The sequence below is a fragment of the Phascolarctos cinereus genome, unplaced genomic scaffold (genome assembly GCF_003287225.1).
Source record: "Phascolarctos cinereus isolate Bilbo 61053 unplaced genomic scaffold, phaCin_HiC Scaffold_1;HRSCAF=81, whole genome shotgun sequence".
In the NCBI taxonomy this organism is placed as follows: domain Eukaryota; kingdom Metazoa; phylum Chordata; class Mammalia; order Diprotodontia; family Phascolarctidae; genus Phascolarctos; species Phascolarctos cinereus.
The window spans coordinates 181,114,697-181,137,535 of record NW_027555514.1 but is presented as its reverse complement, the minus strand read 5'-3'; the positions used below and the strand labels follow the sequence as shown (position 1 = coordinate 181,137,535).

Below are 22,839 nucleotides of genomic sequence, written 5' to 3'. Positions count from 1 at the left end.
TCCAAGTTCATGGTTGTTGCTTCCATGACACTTTCTATCCAGCTAATCTTCTGCCATCCTCTTCTCCTTTTTCCTTCAATCTTTCTGAACATCAGGGTCTTTTCCAAGAGTTCTGTTTTCTCACTAGTGGCTAAAGCATTTAAGCTTCAGCCTCAGTGCTTGTCCTTACAGGGAATAGTCTGAATTAATTTCTTTTAGTATTGACTGGTTTGATCTCCTTGCTGCCCAAGAGACTCTCAAAAGTCTTCTAAGCACCACAGTTTGAAAGTGTTGATTCTGTAATACTCATCTTTCCTTATAGTCCATCTCTTACAGCCCTACATTACTACTGGAAAAACCATAGATTTAACTATATGGACCTTTGTTGACAATGTGATGTTTCTGCTTTTTACTATGCTATCTAAATTGCCTTAGCTTTCCTTCCAAGGAATAAACATCTTTTAATTTCATGGCTGCAGTTGCTGTCTTCAGTGACTTTTGAGCCCAAGGATATAAAATCTGACACTGCTTCCATTTCTTCTCCCTTTATTTGCCTAAAAATTATGGGACCAGTTGCCATGATCTTAGTTTTTTTTTTTTAAGTTAAACTTCATCAAGAGGCTTCTAATTCTTCTTTGTTTTCTGCCATTAGAGTGGTATTGCCTGCATATCTGAGATTGTTGATATTTTTCCTGGCAGCCTTAATTCTAGCTTTTGATTCATTCAACCTGGCATTTCATATGATGTACTCTGCATATAATTTAAATACATAAGGTAACAATATATTTACTCCTTTCCCACTCTTAAACCAATTAGTTGTTCTATGTTTGGTTCTAACTGTTGCTTCTTGACCCACATACAGATTCCTCAGCAGATGAGTAAGAAGATTGGTACTCCCATCTTTTTGAGGACTTGTCACATTTTGTTGTGATCTATACAAAGACTTTAGTGTAGTCAATGAAGCAGAAGTAGACGTCTTTCTGGAACTCCCTTGCTTTCTCCGTCTTCCAGTGAATGTTGGCAATTTAGTCTCTAGTTACTTTGCTTCTTTGAAAACCAGCCTGCACTTCTGGTAATTCTTGATTTACGTATTACTGAAGCCAAGCTTGCAGAATCTTAAGCATAACCTTGCTGGCATGTGAAATGAGTGCAATTGTTCAGTAATTTGTACATTCTTTTGCATTACCCTTCTTTAGGATAGGGACATAAATCTTTTCTAAGTCAGTGGCAACTGTTGAGTTTTCCATATTTGCTGGCATATTGAATGCAGATCTTTAACAGTATTATCTTTTAGGAATCTAAATAGCTCATCTGAAATTCTGTCACCTCCACTACCCTTATTGTTAGCAGTGCTTCCTAAGTCCCACTTGACTTCATTATCCTGGAAGTGTGTCTCTAAATCAGTAACTACACCATTGTGGTTATCTGTGATATTAAGATCTTTCTTGTATAGTTCTTTTGTATATTCTTGCCACCTCTTCTTAATCTCTTCTGCTTTGTCAGGTCTTTACCATTTTTGTCTGTTATCATGCCCATTTTTGCATGAAATGTTCCCTTGATGTTAAGTCCTTACAATTTTTGTTTTTTATCATGCCCATTTTTTGCATGAAATGTTTACTTGATAACTGTAATTTTCTTGACGAAAGTTCTTGTCTCTCCTATTCTTTTTTTTTCTTCTATTTCTTTTCATTGCTCATTTAGGAAAATCTTATATCTCCTTGCTATCCTCTGGAATTTTACATTCAGTTGAATATGTCTTTCCCTTTCTCTTTTCCCTTTCCCCCGCTTCTTTCCTCAGCTATTTGTAAAGCTTTATCATATAGTCATTTTGCTTTCTTGCTCTTCTTTTTCTTTGGGATTTTTTTTGGTTGTTGTTGCTGCCAGTTATCTACAACCATATTTTAAAATTTACTAATTAGAGAAATGCAGATTAAAGGAACTCTGAGGTTCTATCTCACACCTATGAGATTGGAAAGGGTGACAAAAATAGAAAATGATGAATATTGGAGGGCTATAGGAAAACAGGCACATTAATGCATTGTTAGTTGAGTTGTGAATTGGTCCAGCCATTCTGGAAAGCAATTTGGAACTATGATCCCTAAATTATTAAACTCTAAATGTCCTGTAATACAACTATGGCAATACTAGGGCTATAGGACTATACTTCACAAGGCTCAAAGAAGAGGAAAAGGCTCTCTCTCTCTCTCTCTCTCTCTCTCTCTCTCTCTCTCTCTCTCATATGTATCTGTAGATATAGAGACATCTATAAATATATAGATCTCTCTCTCTCTATATATATATATATTTCACATCAGCTCTTTTTTGTGGTGGAAAAGAACTGTAATCTAAGTGGATACCTATCAATTGGGGGAATGACTGAACAAATTATGATATATTAATATAATGGAACATCATTGTGATATAAGAGAAATCTGGGAAGACTCATGTGAACTGATGCAAAATCAAATGAGCAGAACCAGTAGAATAATTTATACAATAACCATAACATTGTAAAGATGAACAGCTTTGAGATTTAAGAACCCTGATCAATGCAAAGACAAACCATGATTCTGGAAGACTAATGATGAAACATGCTATCTCACTTCTGACAGGGAGGTGATAGATTCAAGATGCAGAATTATATATATATATATATATATATATATATATATATATATATATATATATATATTAATATGGTCAGTGTGGGAATTTGTTTTGCTTGACAATTCATTTTTCTTACAAGAGTTTTCTTGTTATTTTTTTTCCAGTGGGAGATGGGAAGTGAGGGGAAAAAAGTTAATTAATTGAAAAAATAACTTAAAAGAAGACAATTTTGAAGAAGAATAGGGTATAGAATAAAAGATGTCATTGTCAGTTGAAGATAGGATTATCCTGGGTCAGTCCTGTGCTCTTGGGTCACAGAATACTCTTTCAAATATCTTTTCTCTCAGGTTTCAGTTACTGACACAAACAGAACACCAGAATATTTCAGAGAAGACCTTATATTTCCAGTTTGGTTTTTCCCCCCTTCTATATGATAAAAAGAGCAAATGCCTGGACGAATACAGAACTCTTGCCACTGAGTAGCTGAAAAGAAATAGAGGAGTAAATAGATCCAAAACTTTGCTTGCCACTGAGCTCACTATAAAAATACAGTATGAAACCCAGCAGGCTTCTGCAAACAGTGTTCCTTTAAGTTAATTAGTATCGTATAGAAAATGAACTCTTCTGCTTATTTACAAAGCTACAGATTTATGTAAAGCAAAACCAATTATACTTAATGCCTAAACTATTCCAGGTGCTCAGTGACAGTGTTGCTGAGCACTGGAGATTAAACTACTCTTTGAAAATGTCTTGTTCTAAATGGAAGAATGCATAGTAGCTTCATTTTAAGATATCATTAATATTATTAAATTTTAGCTTTTTTTGTAGGGTTACTGTTGGTTAACAATTCCATAGGTTATCTTGTATTATATGGAGACAACTAGAGGCTTAATATTTGGGGGTTTTTTGCTATGATTGACACATTAATGAATTACAGAAAGATTAGGATGAAAAAGACAAATTCCCAATTAACAGTAAGATCTATTGAACCGTCCTTATCAGAAGTCCAAGATTGCATTGACTGTCTGATTCCCCTTTAGAAGCCAATTTTGCAATGGTACATTTTGACTTCTACCATAGAAAAGGAATCTTTTTTGTGATGGAGGCCCATAAAGTCCCAAGAGAGTGTGTATGGCTCTTCACTTATCTTTAAAATAGAACTAATTGAGTAAAAGAAACACCTGGAATTTGATAGCAGTAACTTGGCAAAATGAATATGCACACCACACTAAAGTCAGGTTTTGCATGTCTTTTGTTCTACAAATCTAGAATCTTTTATATGCACTCTAAAGGGCTTTATTACTGTAGCAGTAATAGTAAACTTTACTTAGCTTGTGCTTAAATAGCAGATGCTATAGAATAAAATAATGTCTGCTAAGTCTGCCTATCCTTCTTCAGGATTCAAATTGGAAATCAGAGATGGGTTATCTGGCTTTCCAGGCCTCACTTCACTGCAAAGCAGCCACTTTCTCTGTAGATGGCATACTCCAGATATCTAAACCATTATCATATTGGCTGTGGAGACAGAATGAACCTTGGGACTAGGGATTTCCTTCTAGTACCTCTGCTGTGCTTGGCTACTCTGAGCAGTCTTCTGGTCAGTCAATATCCCCATAAACTTTTCTAGTTCTTTCTCTTTTTCCTTAGTTTGCATATTCTCATTAATTCATATAAGCCTGACAAATACTACACAGTCTGAATGTCACCTCTTTTGATCATTGGTTCTTTAGGGGGAACTTAACCTTTAAACTTGGAGCATGTTTTCTAATCATCCAATTCAAATCTTGCTTAGAGTAACATACAGGTAATACACAGATCTATTTGTGATACTCAGAGAAATCTGCCATCTGCTGAGGTGTATTTTATGTTTTCACTTAGAGTGACAAAAATAAAAAATAAGAAACCTTATGGTTAATATTATGAATGTTGTTTTTCAATAGCTATGCTCTTGCTACATCAAGAATACATTATGATTCTTCAGTTTGAAAACTAGCATGATAATATGTATAATATAGGAAGCTCTTTTGTGGCATAGACTAATTAGTTTTATTTTGAAATACCTGTTCACCTAGTAAAATACGCATGTGTAAGCATAATTGTAAAATCTAAATTTCTTTTTTAAAAATATTTTTATTTTTAGTTTCAAATTCTCTCCCTCCCTCCATCCCTTCTCCTACCCATTGAGAAGGCAAGAAATACAATACTGATTATGCACATAAAGTCATGCAAAACATAAAATCTAAATTTCTATAAATCTTTTACAAAAAGAAAAAAGGGATAACAATGACACAAATCTCAAAAATATTGGGTCTTATATCAAGATATACAAATCACTCAGCCTGAAGATTACATATCAAAAACACTGTGATGATATGTCACATCCAGTTTCACAAGGTTGTCTCATAAGCATCAATAGTGGAAGAAGATTCCATGATACTGTCATAATATTTTAGATACTGGTCATTTTGGAGAAGTGTTTCTTCAGGATGGTGTCTCCTGATTCTCTGGTTATGAAATTGATCTAGATTACAGTATCTAAGAAGAAGAGCAGGAGGAGAAAAAGGAGGAAGAAAAGGAAGAAAAAAGAATTATTATTATTATTACTATTGCTATTATTTTCCTATGTTTAATATAAGTGCTATGGCAAATATACATAGCTACTTTCTTCTTCCTTTTTCATTTTCAAATCCTTTTAAAAATTATCAGTCTGGTCTAAAGTGCACCCTCAATTTGAGGAGAATGGATTTCAGATTGTTCAGAGGAATTATCAAGTAGGATCCTTTCTTTGTCACTACTTGTATGACACCGAGTAAATTATTTAATCATATTTTTTTTCAGCTATAAAGGTGGGGAGAGGTTTAGATGGCCTTTAAAAGTCTCTCCTAGCTCTAAATGTATTATTAGATATCATGTGCAAAAATTCTATAGGATAAATTAGCCAAGGGGGAATGGGAAGCTTTTAGGACTGACAAACTAACAAAAGAAAGAGAAACAACTTTATTGAGAAGAGGAAAGGGAGGTTATCTAAACCAGAGGTCCTTAAAAAGTGGATTCCATGAATAACTTTTGGGAGGTCTGTGAATTTTTGTATATTTTGATAACTGTATCTCAGCAAATTATATTCCTTTGTAATTCTATGTATATTATTTTAAATACTTAAAAATCATTATTTTGAGAAGAGGTCTGTGATCCAAAAAAGCAAAGCAAAGCAAAACAAAATAAAAAAAATAACAACAAAAAAACCCCTTGTCTGAAGAGTGAGCAATGCGGAAGCATGGAGAATTCACCAATCAACTCGAAAGACAGGTTGGTAGGTGGACAGGGTAAGCACAAAAGATAGCATGATCATATGACTTAGGAGTACTAAAGCTCAGAGTGAACTAACTCTGATGAGGAAATGAGGGCTTTAAAAAAACTATGTTGGAAAAAAGAAGGGAATCAAAGAAGAATTAGGATGGGGATTCTTCACTTTTTTTCTGTTGTGGACGCTTTAGGCAGTCTGGTGAAGCTTCTGATCCCTTCTCAGAATAATGGTTTCACATATATAAAATAAAATACATAGGGTTTCAAAGGGAATCAACTATATCGGAATGTGGTTATTAGTAAATATTTTTAAAATAGATACCAGGTTAAGAACCCTCGGGTTAGGACAGCTGCTTGCTGGGGATGGCATGATAACTAAAAACCCAGAGAAGTAAGAGTCATTTGATTTTTATTTTAATTGTTTTCTCTGAAAAAGAAAATGATCTTTGGAGTAGAAAAAGAACAAATATGACAAATAGGAAGTTCATACCCAAGACAAATAAGGAGATGGTAAGAAAGCACTTGGCTCCTTTTGATGTATTCAAGTTACCCAGCCTAGGTGAACAATGTCCTTGCATACCGAAAGAATCAGGAGATGTAATTGCTGAGCCCCTGTTAGTGATCTCTGGGGAGAACATGGAGCATTGGAGAGGTACTAAAGCACCAAGGACAAGCAAATGTCCTGATTTTCAAAAAAGGGAAGGGAATTAAAGATACAACCTGTAAGCCAGAGTTTGTTTTTGATTCCTGGGGGAAAATAACCAAATCCTGGAACAATTCAGAGAAAAGCATGGAAGGGAAGTTTTCCAAATTTGTAGATGATGCAGAGCTGGTAGGAAGAGTTCATATATTAGATGAGAGTCAAGATTGAAGAAGAACTTGATAGGCTGGATTATTGGGCTTTATCTAATTGAATTAAATTTAACAGAGATAAAGAGTAAGTTTTATACTTGGTTAAAAATAGCTTTGCAAATAAAAATGTGGGGGTCATGGCTACATAGCAGTTGATTTGAAAAAAGGTCTGGAGGTTTTGGTAGACTGAAAACTCAATATGAGTAAACAGTTTTATATGGCATCCCTCCCCCCCAAAAAAAGCAAATACAGTGTAGGTTAAGATGAACAATAATATATTAGAATAAAGAAATGATACAATGCTTCACTCTGCCTGGATTGAATCACCTGTTGAGTATTGTGTGTAGTTCTGGGCACCACATTTTAGAGATTACACTGATAAAGTAGAGCAGATCCAAAGAAAGGCAAGTAGGATGATGAAACATTTTGAGATCATGCCATTTCAGTATTAGTTAAAGGAATTAGAAATGTTCAGCCTGGAGAAGAGGAAGGTGACGTGACAGCTGCCTTCATGTGTTTGAAGAGCTGCCATCTCAGTAAGGGTTGGAAATTTTGCTGTTTTCCCTAAATGGCAGAACTAGGAACTAGGTAGAAGTTGCAAGCAAAGATTTATTCATAACATAAAAGAAGATTTCCAAACAATTAAAGATTTCCAAACCTGGAATGGGCTGCTTGAAAAGTCAGTGGCTTCTTACTCATTTGAGATTGTCAAGCAGACTGGATGGTCACTTGTTGGGGCTACTATAGAGATGATTCTTTTTAGTTATAGGATATAGTAGATGGCCACTGAAGTTTCTTCCAACACTGAAATTCTGTGATTCTCTGATACCTGCCTATCTAGAAATTCAAATCCCATTGTTGTGGCAGGGAAAAGCAGTGAGAAGCAGAAGAAAAATACAGAGTCAGAATTGGAAGAACAAAATTGTGGTTACTTGGGGGTGGATGAGAGATGGCAAGAAGGAAAGAATTGGGTGAATGGTACAGAGTGATTTTGAGATGTGATTGATAGCTCTTAGGTGGGTGGTAGCACTGAGAGCAAGTAGAAGTACAGACTGATAAGATTGTATAAGTAGGGGGATATTGCTAATTAGTGGGTTGGATTGATGGGAATGAGAATGAGAACATGGATAAATAGGAGAAGAGAGTGCAGCAGTCTCAAGTTGTTGCCTAAATAGGCTTCTGCTGACCTTGAAGTGGACACTGCTGCTTTAAACACTTAAATATAAGTGCCTATGCAGTATTGGATTCCAGGCTACTTATTTAATGATATTTACTTTTAATGCCAATTACTGGCAATTACTATAATTCTTATAATACACGTGGTGAGTCTTTTCTTTTTAAAATATCAATATTTAATGTAGAAAAACTTGCTTTTTAAGAAAGCCTTTAGAATTGAGGAAAATTGAAAAAAATCAATGCAAAGCTGAAAGTCTAAATTTCAACTCATTCCTCTGAATAATCTATATTATATTGTGCTAATATGTTCATTTTTCTATTCATGATACTCAGAGTTCTTGTTGGCTTAGTGATTGTTCCAGGACCAATATTTCATTGAATAAGAAATTGTTCCTACCACCACTGTCTAGTATTTAATTAGGAACTTACCTATGTGAAATGCTCCAGAATCCCAGGATGTCCAACAACATTAATGATGCCAAAAAGAAGAAGGTATTTTCTAAATTGCCTTTGTTTAATGCATTTGGAAACCAATTGCCTGTGTGGAGCAAATGTAATTGTTATTCAACTCCAAAGAAATCACTAAGACTAATCATTATGTAATCCATAGAAATTGATTGATTCACTAATGTCAACAAAACTCTACCAAGTAGCTATTGTTGCTATTTAATTTTATTCTATAACAGACAATAACATAGACCAGACAAGACATTCAGAATATTTTCTGTTATCTTTGAAGGTCAGAATAACTTAATCTCAGGTAACATGGCCTAAGAATCAAGAAATTTTGATATTCATTCAGATTTCATTGTTGTCCATGTGAAAATGGGCACTTCACCTTCTTTTTCTCAATTGCCTTACTTGTAAAATAGAGATAACAATCAGTGAACAATTATATATTAAACACCTACTATGTCCCAGGAACTGTGTTGAGCCCTGGGGATACAAAAAGAGGCAAAAGACAGTCATTGCCCTCCAAGAGCTTGCATCTAATGGGGGAGACGTCATGCAAACAAATGTATACAAGGTTGTTGTTTAGTCATTTTCTTTAGTCACGTCCAACTTTAGTGGCCCAATTTGGCGTTTTCTTGCAAAGGTACTGAAATGGTTTGCCATTTCCCTCTCCAACTCATTATACAGATGACAAAACTGAGGCAAACAAGGGCAAGTGACTTGCCCAGGGTCATGCAGCTAGTAAGTTTCTGAGACTGGATTTGAATTCAGCTCTTCCTGATCCCAGGCCTGGCACTCTATCCTTTGCGCCACCTAGATGTCTATACATATTGGGTAAATAGGAAATAAGTGAGAGGGAAGGCACCAGAATTAAGAGTAGTTGGTGATGGCTTCTAGCAAAAGATGAGATTTTAGTTGAGCCTTAAATGAAACCACACAGGCCTGTTATCAGAGTGGAGAAGAGAGAAAGCATTACAGGGATAGGAGATAGTCAAGGGAAATAGTTGGACCTCACAGTCCTGGAGAGAGAGAGAAGTGTAAAATGAAGCTAGAAAGACAGACTAGGACCAGGTTGTGGAAGGCTTTCAAAGTGAAACAAAGGAGTTTAAATTTGATTCTAGAGGCTATAGGAAGCTACTGGAGTTTACTGACTAGGAGAGTGACATAGTCAGATCTGCACTTACAGAAAATTACCTTGGCAGAAGTGTGGAGGATGTACTGACTTTCCAAGAATCTAGGTCAGAGGTGATAAGAGCCTGAACTAAGGTGTAGCTCTGAGTAGAGAGATAAAGTAAGATAGAAGTGATGCTGTGGAGGTAGAAATTGTAAAGATTTATTGTACAGTCTAATGGGAGACAATATAAAAGCAATCATGTAAAAATAGAATATATACAGGATAAATTGGAGATAATCAATAGACGGAAGATGCTAGCATTAAAGGGGATCAGGAAAGGCTTCCTGTGGGGGAATATGTATGTATATATACATGTACATACACATATACACACACACACACACACACACACACACACACACAAACACACACATATATATATATATATACATATATATATATATATACCACACACACACACAATATGTTGTTCAGTAATTTTTCAGTTGTGTCCAACTCTTTGTGACCTCTTTTGGGGTTTTCTTGGCAGAGATATTGGAGTGGTTTTCCATTTCCTTCTCCATCTCATTTTACAAATGAGGAAACTGAGGCAAACAAGATTAAGTGACTTGCCCAGGATGACACAGCTAGTAAGTATCAGAGGCCAGATTTAAAATCAGGAAGGTGAGTCTCACTAATTCTAGGGCTGGTACTCTATCCACTGCACCACCCAGCTGTCCTTCCTTATATACGTACATACATATATACATAGGTTGTTACAATATAATTTTTCCTTATAATACTGTATATTTTATTTTATTAATTTAAAAACATTATTGTCAAAAGGGGTCCATCAGCTTCATCATACAGTCAAAGGGCTTCATGACACAAAAAGGTTAATAACCTCTGCTCTAAATTATTATTCCCAAAAAGACAAAGTTTCATATGCTTCAGAGAGAAAACAAAACCAATTGCTCTTAGTAATGGGCAGAACATTTCTAGAACATTCTGATATATAAATAGAACAGAGGTTTACAGCATTTGCAAAGTTTTATGAGATAAGGTACTGACTGGTTTTCCTTATGTGTGCTAGAGTGTTAAAGAAGTAATATGACATGTCAGGGTAACGTTTTAGAAAAAGCATACTCCTTTTGGCCAGAGCAGCTGGCAATAATTTTCAAGATAGATGAAAAGAGTTGTGTAAGAGTAGATATCAATGGAAACTAGTAAATTTCAATTCAACAAAAATTTTTATTAAGCTCCTACTATGTGTAAAGTGTTAGAGCCCATGAAATATCTTGGACATACATGATGTAGGTTGTCAATAAATGAACTATAAAATTTTATTTTTTACTTACTTTCTCAGTTTTACAATGCTTGTTATTTCAGCTTATTCTTAAAAGGTGTATTATTATATTAAAACAAACAAACAAATAAATGTTTGTTAAAACATGTATTCAAAAAACCAAACAAATAATTGACAGCCAGTGAATATATGAAAAATCAGCTATGACTGTAGAAGTGGATTCTGATTTTGAACTATGTATTCTCTGTCATTTTATTTTGACATAACTATTATTGTGATTCAACCATGAAAATAAATTTGAATCCATCACACTATTGCAACCATAAATAAAACCAGGTGTCAGATTTTCAAAAAGGTTAATTTTTTGCCATTTCCTTCTATTATTTTATTTAAATTAGAGGGAATAGATGGGATTTCTTTAATATAGGAAGCTTTTGGATGAGGAAACTACCTATAATAACAATAGCAGCTAGCATTTATATGGTACTTTAAGCTTTGCAAAGAACTTCACAAATATTATTTCATTTTATCCTCACAATAACCATGGGGGTGGGAAATCAATGCTATTATTATCTCCATTTTTCAGATGAGGAAACTGAAGCACAGAAAGGTAACATGACCTGTCCAGGATTATGCAGCTAATAAGTGTGTCAGGTTAGATTTGAACTCAGGTCTTCCTGACTCCAAGTCTAGTACTCTATCTACTGCACCACCTAGCAGAACAATTCAGGTCAGCTCAGTTTTCTTTTCAATTTTGTTTAGATCAACATGGGAAATTTCAAGTAAGTTTCTGTATCTATATAAACACCATCTAGATTCTTAAAATTCATGTTCTCGATAGAATGTTTCATTGTTCAGCTGAATGGTTGGTATTAAATAGATATTGTCTTTGTATATATTTCAATTGTATACAAAACGTAAGCATTTAACTTTAGCATAGTCTGTTTGAATGAGAATTTTGGTTTTTGTGGGGAGGAAGAGTATCATTTTACTTCATGATGTACTAGAAAAACTAACCAATGACTAAGGCTTTAGCTTCCAGAATGTATAGAGAACAGTGAGAAGTTTGTAGTGATTTGCCCAATGTATGTCTTTAAAGCCAAAGCCAAGTGATATTTACCTATGTCAACAAATATTTATTAAAGGGGATAAGGAAACTGTCTGTGTGCCTTTCAAGTTAGATATCATAGAGTATAGAAAACACGACAATGTAGGAAATAGAATTGGACATCATCTCAGAGCTGAAAGGAACCATTGATGACCTCTGGTGACACTTGTAGCTGAATAAGAATCCTGTCTACCACATGTTTGAGAAGTAGCCAGCCAGTTTTTACATAGTTAACAACTTCATGTAAAGGAAAACCTAATCTCTTTAAATTCTGCCCTCTAGTGTCAAGAACAGCAAACCTAATCCTTTTCTAGCTTTTCATAGCCCTCCACTCTTTCCCACTCTAAATGTCCCCAAATCTGTCAACTGATCTTTGTATGGAATGAGCTCAAGGTGGTCTCCACCATCTTGGTTGTTTACCTCTAACCATTCTCCAGCTTTTTCAAAGTTCTACCTAAAGTATGGCTCCCAGAACTTAAAACTATACACCAGAAATGATTTGTCCAAGACTGAGTGTAGTGAGCCAACCACCTACTTTCCTGGCCTTGAACAATATGTTTCTTCTAATTCAGCCTGACTGCATTAGCTTTCTTACGTGCCGTGTCACACTATTAACTCATATTGAGTTCACAATCCACTAAACCTCCTCAGACCTTTTTCAGATTGCTCTCTAGAATGTCCCTTCATCCTATTCTTGTGAAACTGATTGTTTAAACCAAGAATAAAAATTTACATTTATCCCTTTAAAATTCCATTGTATTGGATTCAATCCGTGTTTTAGGCTGTCAAGAACTTTCTGATTTCCAGCACTGTCATGCAGTGTGTTAACCATCCCTGCCAACATTGGTGTTACTGTCAGGTTTGATAAGCATGTCAGTTATGACTGTTAAAGATATCCAGAATTTTAGGTGATACAAATTTAGGAAAGGAGCCAGTAATAAAACTCATGACCTCAAATAATTATACAAAAATGGCCAAAGTAGGGGCAACACAGGACCTGAAAGGTGAACCTGAGGTCTTAACACAAAGAGGCAAATTTCACCATATGATTATCATTGAGACTTGGTAGAATGCCACTCAAGATTGATATATGACTCTGGATACGTATGTATTATTCAAAAAGAATGGGATTAGATTAGAGGGGTAGACAGAGTAGCAGTATCTATTAAGTGGTTATGTAGTACTTATGTGGGAAATCTAAGAACCAAAGACATGATGGAGGTCATATAAATGACCATAATAGTAGACATTAATCTAAAGAAACAAAAGCCATTTTCATAAAGAGTGTACTAAAAACAGCTGAGATGGAAAGGACATAGATTGGTAGTTTCAGAAACACCCAAGACTGGAACTATAGCATAGTAAAGACAGTGATAGACTTAAAGTAAGGATAGACCTGGGTTCAAGTCTCGATTCACATACATGCTAGCTGTGTGACTTTGGACTTAACCCTTGAGTATTAGTTTTCTCATTCTGTAAAATAAAAATCATAATAGTATCTACTTGACAAGGTTGTTCTGAGGACCAAGTGAGATTATATATGTAAAGTGCATGGCAAACCTTAAAGCACTTTGCATTAAGTGTAATATGTTATTATGATGATGTGACAGGGAACTCTAATTATCCTCTTATCTTATCTTCGGGAATTCCCTTTCTTGAAAGTAGAATAGCTAATAATTTCTGGCCATGTCTTAATGATAATTTCATCTTTTGAAGAGTGCTATCATGGTATTATTTCTCATCAACAAGGAGAAATTTGTTGCCCACATGGAAATGATTGGGACCTTCAGTGAAATTTGTGATTGGGATAGAGATTAGTACTTGACTTGAGCTTCAGGAAACTCCCAGATGAGCGTAGGGTCACCCTGTTTTATGCACACTCAGTTCTGGTTCAGTAATTCCTGAGTCATCAGTTTTTCTGGTTTCATAGCCAATTATAATATTTCCCCCTCATTACACAGTACCAAGCAAGAATAAAATTTTACATTTATCCCTTTAAAATTCCATTCTATGGGGCTCTATCCAATGTTTTAGGGTGACAGGAACTTTCTGATTTCCAATGCTGTCATCCAGTATGTTAACCATCCCTGCCAAAATTGGTGTGATCTTCAAGTTTGATAAGCATGCCATTTATGACCACTAGAGACACCCAGAACTTCAGAGGATGCAAAATAGAAGAAAAGAGCCGGCAGTAAAACTCATGACCTCAAATTCCTATCAAAGTCATTTGATGAGTTATTCTGCAGCTAGAAACGTGTTGCCCAGAATTTTCATGTAGTTGGATTAGAAGTAGCCAGAGAATATGTGCACATGCTCTATCCAATTCCCTAGAAAGAGCAAAATGTAACATGCTCCCTCTGTCGTTATTATTTTGTACAACCAGGAAAATAAACTTTGTTATCTCCACCAGTGCCTAGCACGAATTTGCTAAATCAGATCTGCCTCAGCTCAATCTAATGGGTTATTTGCCTACTATTTAGCATTAAACCAGAATGAGCTATAAAATATGCCATTTAACATTGTCAGTTGACAGCTTAGGTGCTATAACTTTATTTTAGTAGCTTATAAGCTTTTACTGTTACAATTCACACTCATGCAGTTTTTTTAGCTAACATTTCCAGAGACTGATTGAAAATAAGGAGCACCAATCCACAGGAAGATATAGGCAATGACTTTTTAAGACTGCAATTGGATCGCAGGATTTTAGAGGTGGGAACGACCTTGGAAATTTTCTAGCCCAACCCTATGATTTTACAAATGAGATTAAGTGACTTGCCCAAGATAGTAATTGGGAAAGCTAAGATTTGAACCCAGCTCTTTTGACTCCAAATCCAGTTCACTATTTGTTTATCAGAATTTAAGTACAATATAGAATTTAAGGAAAAGCAGCTAGGTGGTACAGTGGTTAGAGTTCTGGACTCAGGAGGACCTGAGTTCAAATCTGGCTTCAGACTCGTACTAGCTGCATGACCCTGGGCAAGTCACTTAACCCTGTTTGCCTCAGTTTCCTCAGCTGTAAAATAAGATGGAGAAAGAAGGCAGTGTCTTTGCCAAGAAAACCTCAAACGGAGTCACAGAGAGTTGGAATGATTGAACAAGAACAGAAGAAGGTTCAAAGCAAATTATCAAATATGATAATTAATAAATGTATGTAAGTTATAGTAATATCTTATTGGATTATAAACTCCATAAGAATAATTGTCAGGTTAGGATCTACTTAAGTTCCCCAAATTGAAAATGTATGGTGCAATGAATAAACTCCCAAGATAAATATATGGAGAAGTAATGAGGCCATCTATGCTAGTGACTTCATAATTCATAAATGTTTTATATTTACCTATACGCACACATATCGTTTCTACCTTTAGAATATAAACTCCTTGAGGGCAAAACCTGCTTCATTTTTGTCCTTTTCTCCTCATTTCCTAGTACATAGCACATAGGGGGATTTCCCCCCCACCCCCATTTACACTGAGGCTCAGTGAGGTGAAGTGACCATGAGGTGGTGGAAGGAGCAGGACTCATATGCAGATCTCCCAGCTCATAGGGCTGTGATTCCTACCAGACTACCTCTACTTCCTTCCTGCTGACTGGGGTGGTGGAAAGAACATTTGGGGTCAGAGCACTTGGTTCATGATCTTTCTTTGGTACTTACCCGCTATGTGAACTTGGTGATTGCCAAGGCCACTTAACCTTTCCAGACTCCAGTTTCCTTATTTGTAAAGTGATGAGGTCATACTGGCTGACCTCTAAGGAGCCTTCCAAAAGAAGATATATGATCCTACTCCAGCTCAATGGCAATCGTGGTCTTGTCTTAACTCTGGAACCACAAAATTTAGAGCTGGAAGGTGCCTTAGGGATTATATAGTTAAATGTTTTTTTTAAAAAAATGTTTCATAGTATAAACTGAGAAAACAACAAATATGAACATTTCAATATACAAAAAAAGAAAAAGAAAAATGGGATTGTAAGTGAAAATTTTGAACTTCTGTTACATACACTTTGGCTTTCTTTTCCCACCACACACAGCTTGGGGTGTGTGTCTGTGTGTGTATAATTCATACTTAACATGGTAGTTCAAACCAGCTTGTTTGTGTTACCCTTTTGAACTTCCTTCTGTTCTCTTCTGTTTATTTATTTGATGATTCATTGACACTTTTTTTCTTCCTTTAAAAAATATAGCACCTTTTCTAGCGTTACTCTTCCAACTCCAACTGGCCAGAGTATGTCTGGTATATCTCCCTTCAGCATCTAAGGATATCCCTAAGGGGTAGGATGTTTTCCTAATTATATATATCTATATCTATATACATCTATATATACATATAGATGTATATGTATATGTGTGCATATATATACATATATGTATATATAAACACATATATGTATATTATATATATGTATATATACATATATGTACACACACACGTGTGTGTGTGTGTGTGTGTGTGTGTGTGCGCATTCCAGTGTGTTTTTTTCAGTGATAAGCAGTTAATATCATTAAGTCAGTGACACTTAGCTTCTAGAAAGGTATATTCTACTGAGGTGGCACAGAGAAAGAACAGCTGATACAAAGCAACCCTCAAAAATCAATGACCTACTCTCTCAGAATCCAGTGGAAAATGGGCTCAACCTTAGAAAGCACAAGTGGCAAAGGAATAATTTATAATTCCTAGAAATCCTTTGTTTGGAGATCTCAAGACGTCCGCTTTTAGGATGGTGTGGTGTTCTGCTGGGCTCCTCATAGAGCCTTGAATTACCTTTGCTCATTATAGCCAGACTCTCCTCGGGTCTTAATGCACACATTGTACTCAGCTGTTGCTGTTCTGGAGCCATTGCTAGGGCACTGATTTTAAAAAGTCCAAACTTTCTTCTAGCCAAGGTAAGGGTGAGAAAGGGAAGGTTCTAGAAGGGGAGGCTTAGGTTCTGTACAAGGCTGAGGTGCTGACCTTCTCAAGTTATTACTTCTCTCTTTTGCAACTACATTTTTGCATTAGACTAGATTTTCTTTATGTATTTCAACCCAAACAACACAGTGCAATAGATTAAGGTAGGAACAGACATGAGAATCCAACTGTCTTCTATTAAATCAGACATTAATTTGCAAAAATATGTAAAACAATGCTACCCTTCTCACTCTTTTTGTTTGGAAAACATATTTATTTTCCATAAAATATGTTGCTTATGTTAACATGAAACAGGCTTCTTATTATTTCAAAATAAGTTAAATATTCCAAAATGGCTGATTTTTTTTTCTTTGTTATTTGGTGAGTGTTGATAGATACAACCTACAAGAACAAAAGTGTTTTATGGTCCTCAATCATTTTTAAGATTGTAAAGGGGTCCTAAGTCCCCAAATTTTGCAAACTGCTCTAGAGAACTATTCAAATTATGGAAAAGTCTTTGACCTACATAGGTAGAGGGGATTTCCTCATCTGGGAGTTCCTTATATTAATGAAATCACAGATCCAGTTTCTATAGCAACAAAAAGTGTTGCTATAAATATATTTGTTCATATAGATCCTTTTCCTCTTTCTTTGATCTCTTTGAGTAAAAGCCTAGTAGAGGTATTCTACAACTAAGTAACTTTTGGCATGGAGTTCCAAATTGCTTTCCAGAATGATTGAATCTATCTGTCTTGTCCAGTTTCTATACTTGTCCATTTTTGTCACTATCATTATCTTCCCATATGCCACTTAATTCTTTCCCCTTTAAAAAACAAAGCTTTCCAGTGTAACAAATACATATAGTCACTCAAAAATAAATGTACCCATTGACTGTGTCTGAAAAAGTATGTCTCATTTCACACCTCTAGTCCATCACATCTCTTAATGGAGGGAAAGAGAATAATTTATCATCAGCCTTTTGCAGTCATAATTGGTCATTATGTAGGTTATAGTTCTTAGATCTTTGAGTTATTTTTCTTTAAAACGTTGCAGTCATATAAATTGTTCTCCTGGTTCTACTTGCTTTACTCTTTATTGATTTTACAAAGTCTTTTTCAGTTCTCTGAATCACTTTCATTACTTCTTATGGCACAATAACATTACTTTACATTTACATACCATAATTTCATCAGGCATTTCCCAACTGATATGCACCCCTTTTTTTTCCAATTCTTTTCTGCAGCATAACATCTGTTATGAATATATTTATACGTATAGGCCCATTCCCTTTTTCTTTGAACTCTTTGATGTATAAGCCTAGTAGTAGTATTCTATAGCTTAGTAAATTTTGGGATATCATTCCAAATTACTTTTCAGACTCATTGGACCAATTCCCAGTTCTAACAATAGGCATGAATGTGCCTGTCCTTCCACAGCTTTTCCAAAAATTGTCATTTTCCTTTTTTGTCTTCTATCTATGTATATATTTATCTATCTATCCAGCTTTTTCTTTTTTTGTCTAGGCAATGGGGTTAAGTGACTTGCCCAGAGTCACACAGCTAGTAAGTGTTATGTGTCTGAGGCTGGATTTGAACTCAGGTCCTCCTGAATCCAGGGCCGGTGCTCTATCCACTGCGCCACCTAGCTGCCCCTCCAGGTTTTTATAATGGCAAAGAACTGGAAACTCATAGTTGTTGTTCAGTCATTTCAGCCTTGTCCTACTCTTCATGACCCCATTTGGAGTTTTTTTGGTAAAGATACTAGAGTGGTTTGCCATTTCCTTCTCCTGCTCATTTTACAGAAGAGGAAACTGAGATAAATAGCGACTTGGCCAGGGTCACACAGCTAGTAAGTGTCTGAAGCCAGATTTTAACTCATGAAGATGAGTCTTCCTGACTTTAGACCTGACCACTCCAGTCAGTGTGCCACTTAGCTGCCCTGGAAATTGATGGGGTGCACTTCAATTTGGCAATGGTTAAATAAGTAATGGTATAAAAATATAATGACATTAATTTGCATTTGTCTTATTAGTAATTTGGAGCAGTTTTTCATTTCATTGTTGGTAATATATCTTTCTTCTTTTCAGAACTGGTTAGTCACATCCTTTGACTGTTTGAAGAGATCATGTACAGTCACTTATGTGATCCTGACTGTGGTTTCTTGATACTTGAACTAATTCTGTTTTTCAAATTGCAGTATTTTTTCATTGACTTGGAAAATCTAAATTTTGTCTATGTCATTCCTGGGTGTTTTTACTTTGGGATTTTTTTCCTTTAAGGATGTAATTGGCAGAGTCTTTCGATTTTTTTTTTTTTTGCCTCCTGGTTCTGAAATGTCTAAACATGTTGTTTTTCTTTCTTTCTTTCTTTCTTTCTTCTTTCTTTCTTTCTTTCTTTCTTTCTTTCTTTCTTTCTTTCTTTCTTTCTTTCTTTCTTTCTTTTTTAAGATTTCCTGAAACATGTCATTCAGATGTTTTGTTTAGTTATGGTTTTCAAAGACTTTGATGATGCTTAAATTATCTCTCCCTTACCTCTTTTCCAAGTTGTTTTTGATCATAGAAACTTTAGATTTGCTATTTTTCAATCTTTTGACTTTGTTCTAATATTTTTCATTTTACACAGTCATTGAGTTCTGGCTGATTATTTCTATTTCTTTTTCAGGGAGTACACTACTTACGTAATATTTTCTACCTTCTGTTTAAGATATTTATTGCCTATTTATTTTTTTCCTCCTGAAATCTTAATTTATAATTTTCTTTTAAAAAAATCTTGTTTCATTTCTTCCAACCACTCTTGTAGTTCTTATGGCTCTTCCCTTCCTTCCTTCCTTCCTTCTTTCCTTCCTTCCTTCCTTCCTTCCTTCCTTCCTTCCTTCCTTCCTTCCTTCCTTCCTTCCTTCCTTCCTTCCTCCCCTTTCCTTCTTTTCTTTATTTCTTTTTTTAAGATTCTGCTTATAGCTGAGTGGATTACTGTGGAGTTACTTTCCTTTTTTTGGATTTAACTCTTTGTGCTTTCATAACTCAAAGTATTTCTTCATTGGGATCATTGTACTCATATGTTCAGCCTTAGTTCTCAGGATTTTGCATGTGATGCAGGCCTTTCGGGCATTCTTGAATGGGTTGGGTAGGCCTTCTTTGGTCCTGTCTCCTTGGTAGTCTCAATGCTGCTATCACTGACAAAACAGTTGGGGTGACTAGTAATAGGGCTCATTCTCTGCTCTAATCCCTGGCTTTTCTCTAAGTTTTCTGGTACTACATTGAGCTATATTCTTTTTTTCTCTTTGTATAACCCCTAATTACAAACTGGATCTGTCCACTGTAGTGGTACCAGCAGGATGCTGAAGATCACATTGGTCTCATGTGCCCTAAACAGCTTTTCTGGCCCTAGCACCAGGGAACTGTTGGCACCAGTGTTGAGTTGGCTTTGTCATCTGCTTTACTTTCCAGTCTTCTGAAGAGTGCATAGCCAGGCCCTGTCTCCCTTCAAAGTAATCTGTTTGGGCTGGTTCTTTCCATTTCTGCTCTTACAGGCCAGGGTTGGATTTGGTTTCAGGACCCCTGCTGGAGCACACAGTGATGTGTGACCTTCCTATCTAGAGTGTTAACTTGGCTTTAGGTTTGTTTGTAGGAGCCTGGCTGGGGTCCTTAGGTTAGAATGGCTTCAGGCTTATTTATTGGAATTTGTGCTGGCTTCCCTGGTATGTCCCCTCTTTTGGCCTCCTCTAGCTTCCATGTTTGCCTAGACTCTTGCTGGCTTCCCTGATAAAACCTCTTTCCCTGCTTTCTTAACTTTTGGCCATCATTTTGTGCAGTTCTTGAATGGATGGGAGTGCTTACTCTGTTTCCCTCCAGTTTTATCTTTAATCATTCTGGAGCCTTTTTCCATACATATATTGCAGTTCATGTGGATGAATTAAGCTTCTTTATGACATTTTATGTTGCCATTTTAAGAAGAAATTCTTCTAAAGAAATATTTGTTGAATTGAATTAATTTGAAGTTTGTCTCAACTAAGCTTTATATGCCCCCAATGCCTTTTCTGTACCTTGATCACCATAGGTACTTGATAATTTTTGTTAAGTATGATTTTTGAATACTGAAGACCTGTTACAAAACGCAGTGCTCATTAATACCTTCAATACATTTTAGGTTTAGTATTTTCACAGCATACCTAATTACTAATCTGTATTATTGGATAGAGCATCTATTGATAAAAGATAATAGGTATCCTTCAAAATCACTGAAATCTTCGTTGCCTAGAACTTACAGAGCTTAGGAAAAATATTCTCTGATTTGCTTTTTATGGTTGTTAAAAATAATTTATTGAACTATTGGAAATAAAAATATTTCCTTTTAATAATAGTAATTACTTATTATAGTAGTTATATACATACAGTGCTTAATAGATTATGAGATGTGTTCAGATACATTCATTTATTTTAACCTTACCCAATTCCACAAGAGTTGTATAAATCTTAATGTTTGTTTTTGAAGACGCTAGAGGTTTGAAAAAAACTGTATTGTAAAATACATGTTAATTTTTTAAAATAGAGACATAGGGAGGTGCTAGAGGTATAAAATATTGCATGCCATGAAATTGATGAGATTGTTACATTATTAGCTTTAACCTTGTTAAAAGAGATCTCTTGAGCCATGGGAGTAATCTGTCAATGTGATATAAAAATAAAACACCTCAATAAAATTTGAGGAAAAAAGCCAAAAATATAATGTATGTTCTTGATAAATGTTTGTTTATAAATTCTAAAGCTTAGCGATATGGTACTAATACCTAGCAAAAATCCAGATAATTGAGACAACCCGTAAGAGATTCCAGTTTATTTTTTCATAAATATTTAAATTGGTTTTCAATTTTATTTAATTTTCAGTTCCAAATTCTCTTTCTTTCCCTCCCCCTTCCCCACCGATTGGAAAGGGAAGAACAGAACCCAATACAAGTATGTATAACCATGCAAAACAAATTTCCACATTAGCCATGTTCATAAGCCTTTTACTTTATTATGTGCTTTTTGTTTGGATAGGCAAAATTATACCCTTTTAAAAAAGATAAATGTATTTGTGCAGTCTCTTGATAGGCAGTTGATAGACAAGATGACAATATAAGTTCTTATCAGAATAACTCCTTCACTTCATGAGCTAAAGAAAACTAAAATGTGTCAAAGTTATAGTAACTAAAAATTTAGTAAGAATAGGAAAAAAATAAGAATCAGCTACCCAAAGATACTGCTCACCATAGTCACTACAAGCCTGCACATTCTTGACACACCCAGGAGATATAGTCTGACAGATTTCCATTTTCAACTTTGACTATGGTGGCCTTTATCCTGACACCTCATAGCATTCACTCAGTCTGTTCCACCTATATCACATAATAGATGGAGAAACTATGCTCCCTTCAAAAGGAAAGAGGACACACATATGAAGTGGTATAAAGACCCAGAAGTGTAAAATTGGTTAGAGGGGAAGGAACCTCCATGTTTGCAAGAAAAGGAGAATAAATAAAGTTGCAATCCTCTTTCTCTCCTAGCCCCCATAGAATTTTCCCACAGCCAGGACCTAGTCAAGCCCCTATGCCACTCAACTCAAGCAGGCTAAGCCTATCATGCTATGGGAGCCTGGATAAGGGAAAATGTATCCCACATCAATGGAAGGAGGCAGGATGAAACAGCATATAAACTACTAGGAATAGAAGATACAAGGTGAAAGATAGTCCCCGAGGGAAATAGTGGATCTAGGCCAGTCCCTAAACAAGATAAACCAACAGTGAAGATAAAGAAGGAAAAATGAACAAATATTTTAGGTCAGGTCACAATAACAATGAACAACAATTCTCTTGTCAGGGAAAGTGAACCTCCAATCCCTCCTTGATAGAGAAACATGATAATAAGTTACATGTGACTCTGGAATGGTACAAAAGAGAATTTTTTTAAAGGAAAATAATTAGAATAGAAAAGGAAAAGTACTTATGATGAAATCAAAGTGACAAAGAGAATAGACTCTTAGAATACATGATACAGAATCTCTCCAAAATAGTAGAGCAA

At 35.4% G+C, this 22,839-nt stretch overlaps 1 protein-coding gene across 1 annotated transcript in view; it reads right to left on the bottom strand.

Annotated features, from left to right (window-relative positions):
* Window positions 1-4,879: 4,879 nt before the first annotated feature.
* SLC15A5 (solute carrier family 15 member 5) overlaps window positions 4,880-22,839 on the bottom strand; it is a 139,665-nt gene continuing 121,705 nt past the window's right edge. Inside the window, 2 exon segments of the mRNA XM_020994227.2 lie at window positions 4,880-5,121; window positions 8,347-8,455. Of these exon segments, the coding sequence (XP_020849886.1) occupies window positions 4,974-5,121; window positions 8,347-8,455 (257 nt within the window). The 3' untranslated portion in view covers window positions 4,880-4,973.